Source organism: Cucumis sativus, chromosome 1 (genome assembly GCF_000004075.3).
Source record: "Cucumis sativus cultivar 9930 chromosome 1, Cucumber_9930_V3, whole genome shotgun sequence".
Lineage (NCBI taxonomy): Eukaryota > Viridiplantae > Streptophyta > Magnoliopsida > Cucurbitales > Cucurbitaceae > Cucumis > Cucumis sativus.
In genome coordinates, this window is record NC_026655.2 from 31,992,426 (window position 1) to 32,004,228 (window position 11,803).

General features: G+C 34.5%; 1 protein-coding gene across 1 annotated transcript; it reads left to right on the forward strand.

The window, feature by feature from the left end:
- The first annotated feature begins 6,803 nt into the window (after positions 1–6,803).
- Positions 6,804–11,068, forward strand: LOC101216577 (probable arabinosyltransferase ARAD1). Its single transcript, XM_004145386.3, has 3 exons — positions 6,804–7,823; positions 9,282–9,647; positions 10,332–11,068. The coding sequence occupies exons 1-3, from the start codon at positions 6,984–6,986 to the stop codon at positions 10,518–10,520; spliced, it is 1,395 nt and encodes a 464-aa protein (XP_004145434.1). The 5' UTR covers positions 6,804–6,983; the 3' UTR covers positions 10,521–11,068.
- Positions 11,069–11,803: the final 735 nt, after the last annotated feature.

Here is an 11,803-nt window from a genome sequence, read left to right on the forward strand (position 1 = left end):
CCACTTTGTAAGATGTAATCCCCACCCTTTTGAGGACTTTCATAGGTCCCTCGTATTTTTTGACGAGGCACTGGTCTTTGCGTCCTTGGAATCAAATCTGTTCTAGTCGCAATTTGACGAGGACCTAAGCTCCTACTCGAAACTCAAGGGGACGACGCTTCCTTGTGCTGATCTTTATGTCCTCAGAATCGAATATGTTCTGGTCGCAGCTTGATGAGGACCTGATCTCTTGTCCAAAACTCAACGTGGCGACGCTTCTTATCTGTCAACTTCTTCATTCGCTTCGAGGCTTTTTCAAGGTAAGCTCGAGCAATGTCTGTCGTCTATTTCCATTCCTTCGTAAAGTTGTGTCCGGGGATTCTTCCCTATATGGGATAATTAACAAGGTGTGACAATACAAGTTGCCTGTCATAGTCTCAAATGGCTTTTCCTAGTTGACGAACTCGTCTAAGCATTGAAACAAAATTAGGCCACATCCAACAATTAAAGATGTTCATTTAACGACCCTATGAGGACCTGCTCTGAACGGAGCGGGATGAATACATGGGGTTGGGGACGGGAATTACATTCCCCAACCTCGATCCCCGCCCCGCCTTGAACAAAAATATAGTTAAATATATAATTAAATATTTGTTTATTTGTTAACTTGTTTAATAATATATAAAAGAGTAAAAAAAACATATTTTGATATTCTTTCTTTCCTTTTCTTTATGTAGTCCATTTTATTTTTTTTCCTAATTCCACTTTTATGTTGTGAACTTTCCTTAAAAAGTATATATATCCCAACTTGTGATTTGTGTCTTAAAAAATTTGATGTAATTGAAGGCTTTGTTAGGATTGAATTTTGATTTTTTTTTTTGTATAGATTTTTGAGTTTTATGAATGGATTTCTAAATGTATCTTCTAATAATTGAATTTTGTATTTTTATAAACAATGAGAATTTGACAATTTAATTGTTTTAAAATAAGAAAATTGAGAATATTCTATTGAAAATAAAACAACATTATACATTTCAAGTAGATGAGGATTGGGAAATGAGATTAAACTTTTTTTAAAAATGGAAAATATTTTTTCGCGAGGAAAACCCCATGGGTAATCTCTGCAAAAAATTTGTGGGGATGGGGAATTGGATAAGAGGCGGGGACAGGGATGGAGAGTGACATCCTAGGCCCCACCTACCACGTGGACATCTCTACTAGTAGCTGAACCTAATTCGATATTCTTCGAACATACAATTGAATCACTCGATCTTGTCGTTGGTATGAGGATGGTAGCTTGAGGATATATTCAGATTTATCCTCAAAAGAGTAAATAATTATGTCCAGAAAGTGCTAATGAATCTACCATCTCTGTTGCTCATAATGCTTGTCGGGACTTCTCATAAGTTTACAACATGTCTGAAGAACAACTGTGTCGTCAACTCGACTGAACACAGCTTGGTAATGGGAATGAATGTAATATATTTTGAAAATTGATAAATGATGACCAAGATGACCTCAAAGTCGCCTACCTTAGGAAGGTGGGTGATGAAGTCTATAGAAACACTTTTTCAAGGTCTTGTCGAAACTGACAAAGGTTCGAGAAATCCAACAACTTTTGCTTTCTCAACTTTATCCTATTGGCAGACGAGACATGTCTTTTTGTACTGCATGACGTCGTCTTTCATATTGGGCCAAAAGTAGTCCTTTTTCAGCAAATCATAAGTCTTTTGCCATTTAGGGTCGCCAACCCACAAAATGTTGTGACACTCGTGTAGTAGTTTCTTCCTTAGGTCGCCTGCTTTAAAGACACAGTCAATTTCCTCTAGTTATTAATAAGCCATCTTCGACCCAAAATTGCTTTGTCTTACCAGCTTTAGCTAAATTCATTGACCCATCGATCTTAGTCGTTTAAAGGTGAGCTAACATGCTTATGATCACATGTTTGTCTTTTCGGCTCAGGACATTAACTGCTTGGTTGCTCGATCCTTTTTTATGTTTAAACTCAATATCAAACTTGGCTAGTAAGTTTTGTCATCTTGCTTCTTCGAAGTTAATTTTAGTTGAGTAAAGAATTGGTAGGTAGTGCTATTGTTCGTCTTCACTACAAATGTCGAACACAGTAAATACTATCTCTAGGCCCTCAAACAATGGACATCTGCAAACATTTCTTTTTCAAACATTGTATACCTCTTTTCTCCTGCATTCAGTTTTCAACTTTCATATGCGATGAGGTGTCCGTTCTGCTAGAGAACGCCATCTAACGCATAATCATACGCATCAGTCTCAACCTCGAAGGGTTTTGTCACATCAGTGATCCTAAGAATTGGTCCCTCAATCATGGGTTGCTTTAGACCATCAAAGCCGACCTGACACTCAGGGGTTGAATCCCCATTGGATGTCGTTTTTCAACAACTCAGCCAGCGAGCTTGCTCTTTTAGAGAATCCTTCCACGAATTGCATGTAGTAATTAGCTAATCTGAAAAAGGAGCATAATTTTGTGACTGGTTTCGATATTCTCCAATCACGTATTGCAACAATTTTCCCTTCTTCCATACCAATTCGTCCAAACCCTATCACATGGCCTAGAAAGTTTATCTGTTGTTGTGTGAAAGAGCATTTTTCTCTCCTGACAGACAACTGGTTTTCCTTCCGTTTCTGAAAAACCATTTGAAGGTGGACCTTGTGTTCTTCCATTGTCAAGCTATAGATTATTATGTCATATAGGTAGATCACGATAAACTTGTCAAGGTATTCATGGAAGACTTGATTCACTAGTGTGCAAAAGGTTGAAGGGGCGTTGGTAAGACCAAAGAGCATTACGAGAAATTCGAATACTCTATACCTTGTTACATAAGATGTCTTGGGCTTATCTCCCTAAACAATCATTGCTTGATAATGTCCTGATCGCAAGTCTAGTTTCGGGAAATATTTCGCTCAAGTACCTGTCAAACAAATTAGTGATTATGGAAAGAAGATATTTGTTGCAAATCGTGAGCTTGTATAAGGCATTGTAGTCAATGCATAACCGTAAGCTTCCATCACTCTTCTTATGGAAAAGGACTGGGCTTCATTCGGTGTTTTTGCAAGTCTAATAAATTCTGCACTCAACAACTTTTTCAATTGTTTCTGAAGTTCAGATAACTTTGGTGGCGTCATACGATAAGAATTCTTTGTAGGCGGTTTTGCACCTGACAATAATTCGATCTCGTGGTCAATCATTCTTCGCGAAGGCAGAGATTTGTGCAAACTATCAAACATCACATCACTATACTTCTCTAAGACAGACAAAATGTCTTTAGAGACTCCCTTCCAGGTTTTCCAACGACTTAAGCGGGATGACCATGAACGTTGGTTCATCTCGAGCGAGGTCCTTTAGTTGCATGGTTGAAAATATGGCCACTTCATGTTTCACCAAATCAAAGTTGAAGTCCGAAGAAGAACTAAAGGCTAAAACACTATCTGAAGATCAAAGTTATGAAGATCTGAAGTTTTAGAAGATTCATCTAGTAAAGCCTTGAAGATAAAGTTGCTGTCCAAGCTCTAGAGCTTTGAAATTCCAAAAGTTATTACAACTTCTAAAATTATAACTCTCCTACGACTTTGAAGCTCTCAAAATTTGAATACTAAGGCTTTAAAACTCTTAAAATTTAAAGTTAAAAGTTGATATGACCAAAGCTCTAAAGATTTAAAGAATATAAGTCTCCTGAAGTTGGATCCAAGCAAACCAGCAAGTCATCCAAACTAATCATATAACCTAAAGATCGATCATCGAAGAAATATCAATAAGTTTGAAGGTTGATCGATCATTCAAGAAAAATCATTGAGTTGGATGGTGGATTAGGAAGATCATCAAGCCCAAATCTTGATTATCCAAGAATATCAACAAGTTTAAAAATTAAAATTTATATTTTTTTTCAAGAGAAAGAATCAAAGGATCATGTTTTAGCAGTTGCACTCACTATCAAATCAATACAAATACAAAATTCAAATTCCACGAATTAAATTTCTTTGGAAATTTCGTACGAACGATTGGCAATATATTTTTACAAGGCAATTGGTTGCTCCTATACCTTGTGCAAAGTTTTAGCATCATGGTTTAACATCTGAAGATTTTCTTGCGAACACTTTTTGTATTTGAAACTATGTGACTGCCTTCTTTTTATTCGAAATCTTTCATTGTTTGGAACAATGACAAAGCTTTTTTTTTTTTTTTGGATGTTATTTCCTTTATGGACGGATTTATTTAAAGCAAATTATAAAACCTTTTATGGTTGTTGAATTTGTCTATTGAAGATGAGCATGTTTATTGCGTAAACCACATTGTGCTCTTCATGCTAGTTGGAATTGTCTTTTGAACAAGAGTTCTTTTTGTATTTGTTCGTCGCTCACCTTGCTCACCTTACTCCATTGTATGTTCTTCATTTGTTGTCCGCAACATTTTGAAGAATCAGTAGGTTTAGGGGAGCCTAAATCTTTGACATCAAGAAGGGATTTTTGATCTTAAAAGGAGCCTAAGACTATGACAAGAGAAGGATTCTCTATTTTAGAAAGAACCTAGATCTTTTAACAAAAGAAGTTTGTTGAATCACAAGAAAAGATATCTTCTTGAGAGGATTTTCAAATTAATCGGTACGGAGCCGAAGTGAAGACACTAATATTGCTATGCTCAAGGGAGCCTAAGTTTATATTAAAAGGGAGTCTTACACCTAAGGGAAGCCTAAGTGGTCATTTAGTTAAACTCTACACAAATCTATGTAGTGGTTATTACAAATAAATACTTCGTTGTAATGTGTTGAACATTTGATATTAATGGATTGTCTTTCCTGAGTGTACTGTTCCTTAGACGTAGGTGGTATATCACTAAATTGGATTACCAACTCCTGTATCTCTCCTTTACTTTTATGTCTTGGTGTTTTGTTTGTCCTAGTTATTATTCGAACTACCCATAAGGTAGACATTCATCGTGTGACAAATCATCTATACGCTTCTTAGTTTGTTTCCAATATTCAACAGCTTGTCTGAACAAAGCATCCACCAATTTAGAATCTCTTTGTTGATTGGCTTGTTCTTCTTGACGGGAATAGGCAAGTAAATTCCTTCCTTAAGAGTCTATGGATAATAAGGGAACAATGAAGTTTGTGTTGCAAAAAATTGAGGAGCAAAATAAGGCACAATAGAAACATGAGTTTATATATATATATAAAATAAAATTATGAAAAAAAGGATTTTCTCTCCGACCTTTAGTACCTAACAAATGCATATATCATCCGAAGATGTGTCAAAGAATCAATGGATGAGTAAGTAGCAAAATGTGATTATAATACACTTAGAGTAACGGGAGATTGATGATAAAATCTTTTACGACATCGATCATAAACATTTATATTATACATATTATATAACATTTGAGGAATTATTATGGATAGCAAAAAAAAAAAAAAAAAACTGTTTACAAAATACATTTGGTAATTTCACTATTTTGCTAGTTATGAAAATTCTCTATATTTGATTGCAAAAGCGAGCTAACGATAATTGATTGAGAAAATTTAAATTTCTCAATTTTCAGTTGTTGTGTTGAAAAAGTAACTCAATTTATGAAAATAATAATGTACGATTAATTACTAATTATTAACGGTTGGTGAAGAAAAATAATACTATTTACATTGAAAGGAAGGGAACAATCAGATGTTTAGAAGAACTTATTAGATTAATTTAGGAAACATATGTTTATTTTCATGTGACAAAAATGGATTTGTCCAAGGTGAATTCTATAATGAGAGGTCATTATTAATAAGTCATTATATATATATATAATTGCCACAAAACTTGTATTATCTATAGAAATAATTATCATTTCTTTACTTTTATAAATATATCTATATGAAGATAGTTTGAATAGATAATATTTTAATTATATAGTAAACATTATAATCACGTATAACTTAACATTGAATGGTTGTCAACATTTGTGGTTATTATTATTGTTATTTTAAAAAATCACTATTAATAACCAAACATACTGATTTTCTAACCTTCATTGATTTAGATATCTAACCTTTGAATAATAATAATAATTTAGATATGATATGATAGCTAACTTTATTTGTATCTCAAAACACCTTTTTTGTCTAATCATTAGAACTTTTGATTCATACTTTTTATAGTAAGAGGTTCGAAACTATTTTCAAACTATTTTTGAAATTAAGATTCAAACTTTTAATAACCAAACATATAACATAAATTTTTAATAACGAAAGGTATAATATAAGGTAGTTATTTTAATAAAATATAACATAAAAAACAATACTTATACATATATATTTATAATCTTGTAAGTAGTTCTTATTATTCATTAGTTTATGGAATATATAATTTAATTAATGATTCTGAAAGTTAAGATATATATGGTAGAAGATATATATTTTTGGATTTGAACAGAACTGGGCTTATATTAGCTAAATGATTAAACTTGGATGTAATGCATTTGATAATATTAAAAATGAGTAATATTTTGTCACAATAGTTTTAAAAGTGTTGTAAAAATATCCACCAATAAACAAGCAAAGAATAGAACTTAAAATAAAATAAAGATTTAATGTTTAATTTATTCAGAATAATTTATTGAATATGCTTTTGAACAGTTTTTAAATATGAGAAAAATAATCAAAACAATTATAAATATAACAAAAATTGATTTTTTTTTTTTTTAAAGAAAAAAAAGGAATTTTCAACTTTGTAAGTTTGATCGTATTTCTGATATTTCCGAAGCTCACAGAAATCATGAGAGAAAGAAAAACAAAAGAAAACAAAAGTATATTGGAATTGGAAATTGTAGTATTCCTCGCGGACAATCGACGGTGCTTCTCACGCGCTCTACCAATGTATTCCGCCATTAAAGCCTGAACCTTAGTCTTCTTCCTCACAGTTCCTTCCCTTCTTTGCCGTTCTACGAAATTCAATTCAATTCACATTCACATTCACAGCTTCCATTCTCTCCAACAATGGCGCGAAAATCTTCTCTCCTCAAGCGAACCCTAGCTTCTCTCTGCTTTATACTTGCCCTATATGCCATCATCAACACCTTCATCAGCTCCACCGCTACTCTCAAGCTCGACCGTTCCTTCCCCTTCAGTTCTGCCAATTCCGTCATCGTCTCCGATGAATTTTCTTCCCAGGACACTGATCTTCTCAATTCTTCTGGGAAATCCCTCTCCCCGGTCAAGATTTACCTCTACGATGTCCCCACTAGGTTTACGTACGGTGTTATTGAGAACCACGGCATAGCTCGCGGTGGAAAACCCGTCCCTGACGTCACCGACCTTAAGTATCCTGGTCATCAGCATATGGCCGAGTGGTTTCTGTTCACGGATCTGCTTCGACCTGAGTCGGAGCGTATTGGGTCTGCTGTGGTTAGGGTGTTCGATCCAGAGGTGGCGGATTTGTTCTATGTACCCTTCTTCTCGTCTTTGAGCTTGATCGTCAACCCTATCCGACCTGCAACCGGGTCGGATCAGCAGCAGCGGAAGCTTGTGTACAGTGATGAGGAGACGCAGGATGCCTTTATGGAGTGGTTGGAGAAGCAAGAGTACTGGAAACGGAGCAATGGGCGGGATCATGTCATTATAGCGCAGGACCCGAATGCATTGTACAGGCTGATTGATAGGGTTAAGAACAGTATCTTGCTTGTTTCGGATTTCGGGCGGTTGAGGGCTGACCAAGCGTCGCTAGTTAAGGACGTCATTGTACCATACTCACATAGGATCAATACTTATACTGGTGACATTGGTGTTGAGAATCGGAAGACTTTATTGTTCTTCATGGGCAATCGATATCGTAAAGAGGTATATTTATGCAATGTCTTGAAATTTAATTGACAATGGATATTGTTGAGGATCCTTCTGTTATTGTTCCTTAAACCTTTCTTTTGGTTATTATACATAATTAGCTTTATGGGTTTAGAAAGTTGTGAAGACTTCCATGGTTGATCGTCATGGGGGAGGAAATTGCATGTCTGGAAGAAACTTGTGTGGGAAGATAGCAGACTGTTAGTAGAGTAGAAATTGGATATAACCCTTTTAGCATTAAGCTCTAGAACTCTGCAGCTGGTCCCACTAAATGTTGGCGGTAGAAGTTGTCATCTGTTCTTTTAAAGGTTCCTTTAATTCTACTGTTAGCTGAAAAGGATAGTGTTAAGAGGGCCTTTAGTTTATTTACGTTTAGGATATGATGGTTATACATTCTAGGACCAAGTCTAGGAACTCATTTATTCTTGAGTTCCTCCCTAAATTGCACATAATAATATGAATTTGATTTTGATGTTTTTTGGTTTGTATAGGGGGTAGTTTCTTTTTAAGCACGGGGATTTGAAATTGTTTTTTCTTCCTTTTTCTTTTCTTTGTAATCTCTTAGTTTCCTAACATGAACCTCAACTAGTAATGCTGAACTCTTACTAGATCTTATGGAAATAATGTAGGAAACACAGATATCTATACAATGGATGATCCTACATTTGAATGGATAAATCATCTTTAAGTTTTTTACTAACTTTTTCCTCCGGACGAGTCAATTCAATTCTTTACTTCTTTTTTTTTTTGGAGAACTTGGAGATAACAGCCAACTCTCAACACTTCCAAAAATCCCCACTCATCTTGGGATCTCAATTATGGAACATATAGATGCATGAGAAAAGTGAAAAAAATTAATGTACTTGAATCTTTGAAAAAAGGAAAAAATCAACTTCGAATTTTGAAGAAACTTGTGTCATATGATTCTTATCAACAGTGTCAATAGTTAGAACCAAGTAATGGTTTGACCGTGGAGTATCAAATGACTCGGATATTATGTTTGGGTTGGTCATCGATCAACCCTCTCTGATTAACACCCTGTTGCTCTTTTCATGTCATGAATGTAATTGTGACCCATGTTCCTAGGCCTAATTTCTGATTTTGTAATATGCGTTGCCATTGATGTAGAAATGCACAGGCTGCATCACAACATTTTCTTCTTTTTTTCTTTTTTTTCACAATTCCTTACTAGTCTCTAGCGTGTTATTTTTGGAGATTATAGTTACAATCTTCTTTTTGAAGTTCTCTTTCCAGACATTTTTGCTCATTTGGCACCTTTTTCTTTCACTTGGGGGAATTTTCAGGAGCTCCCTTGGCCTTTTTCAGTCTGATGCCTATCACTCTCCGTACATTTATGCCTTGCTTTGTTAATATTATGTGTAGTTTCCAACTAAGATGAAAAGAAAATGTTGAGACCATAACTGATTTGTTTGCCGGTGATTCTATTGTTTGTAGGGAGGAAAGATACGTGACATGCTTTTCAATATACTTGAGCAAGAACAGGATGTTATAATCAAACACGGAACACAATCACGAGAGAGTCGGCGTGCTGCTACACATGGGATGCATACATCTAAGTTCTGCTTGAATCCAGCTGGTGACACTCCCTCTGCGTGTCGGCTTTTTGATTCTGTCGTGAGCTTATGTGTACCAGTTATTGTCAGTGATAGTATTGAGTTGCCTTTTGAAGATGTTATAGATTACTCCAAGATTGCAGTGTTTTTTGATTCCGTTTCTGCTGTGAAACCTGAATTTCTGATTTCAAAGCTGAGGAGAATATCTGAAGAGAGAATTTTGGACTATCAGAGAGAAATGAAAAAGGTTAGAACTATGTGAATGCTTCGTTTCTTCCTATAAACTTTTATTATGTTAATTGACCATAAAACTTCTAATGCTTAAGCAGATGGTTAGGGTTAGTTTAATCCTATATCAATTCTTTCAATAATTCTTCACTTGTGAGCTTGAAAATTCATAGAAAGTCCAACAGGTGAATCAATTTTTATTTAGGAGAAAATGACGTTAGAGTAGTAAATGTTGGACGTGTTACTTGGATATCATGTTAAATTAGGGAGAATAGTTATGTTCTATCTAAATGTGTACATCTTAGGTTTATTATTAAATAGGAGAGAGACCCATCCCATGATAAGATGGGGGAAGAAGATTAAGGTTATAAATACTAAATATTGACCGCTAATATTTACAGAATTGTAAAGACTAGACATTCCAGCATTTTTAAGTTCTACTTCTGTTCGTGTAGTTTGTGTATCTTGTCTATGTATTTTTTGTTTTGAACCAATTCCCAAACAGGTAGTGCTGACTAATAAGAGATTCCTATTCCCCTGATAAATCGAAATGGTTGCAGTACACTTTTAAGTCAAACAATTTAAGCCAACAAAAACTTGCTTGAAACATGTACAGAGTAGTTACCATGTATCAGTTACTTTGAATAAATAATTAAGTCATGCATATTAATGAAGTTTATTCTATTTGATATGTGCTACCCAGATAAAGAGGTACTTTGAGTATACAGACTCAAATGGCACAGTGAACGAAATATGGCGCCAAGTCTCACAGAAGCTACCTTTAATTAAGCTAATGATTAATCGCGAAAAGAGGGTCATTCATAGAGATGGTGATGAACCAAACTGCTCTTGTCTCTGCTCAAACCAAACTGGCATCAGGGCCAGACTATAGTTCTTTATTTATGACTTTCTGGGAGAATCAACTACTTTTTACAAGCGGCAGGCTGGCTGCAAGACTTCGGAGTTGGAGAAAACTGAGGATGAAGTTATATATATGCCATGCCCTACTAGTTCCCAACCTTGAGGTAGCCATATTACTTAGCTAAGCTGGTTTTTTAATCTAACGAGGTAGGTAGAGGTTGCCATATTTATAGGCCTTTTCACTTATTACTATCTATTCTTTACTGTTGAGATGGTTATGTAGAACTGACATAGCCATGCATAATCTGGTAATATTTGTAATTATTATTATGATCTTTTGCTTCATTTTTTGTGCGTTGTATAGAATAAGGGTCTGTTTGATCCTTCCATATTAAACTGAAGTTGTTTTTCTTCATTTTTACTTAGTTGTTGTAGGCTTGAGATAAACATTTGGACATTTAGAATATGATTAGTATTGTAGATTATGTCTAAATTACTCTCTCACATTATTTTTGGGTGGTGATACTGGTAGCTGAAAGGAGATTCTCAAGTGAATGACATAAGACTTTCTTTTGCTTATCCCAAACCTTCTCAGTCCCTTTTTTGTTTTCATTGAATGAATGCATACTATGAGATGGTTGCTTGAGTTATTGAAGCAATATGGAAGTGCAAGTGAAATAGGTGAGTTGGAGGTTTGTTTGAATTTACTGTTTATTTTATTTTCAATTTTGTTCCCAAGAATGATCGATACCTCACCTGTTTTTTCAACCCATTGCCTTCGATTTCAGTCTTCAATTGAAAGGTCACCTTGACTATCTTCGCTTTGAGTTCCTCGATGAATTGATTTGAATTGAAGTGGTTTTTCGATGAAAACTTGGGATCAAACCCTTCATTTTCAATTTAATTTGAGTCACTAATTAGTTTAATTTGCATATATTATTTAGGTATAACAGTTATCCAAGAGTATCAATTTCTCTCTTAAATATGGGAGTTGTTTATTTAAAATTCAATTTATATAATATACTTGTTTTATGGTAAAATATGTATTTTTTTAAAGAAATAATCTAATTCCATTCCTTTATTTTATGTATAGACAAATTCATCTGAAATTACTTAATTAAATTGATTTTGATGGTAAATGGACTTCGTAAAGGTCCCCAACAATCTATAAGAACCATTTTTTTTTTCAATTTATATCTGTTTATGTTTTTCTTTAACAAATTCAAATCCTTCATCAAACGCAACTATCAATTTTAGGGGGCACGAGTGTATTGAATAATCTAAATAGGGAATGCAATGAACTATGGGTTGTAA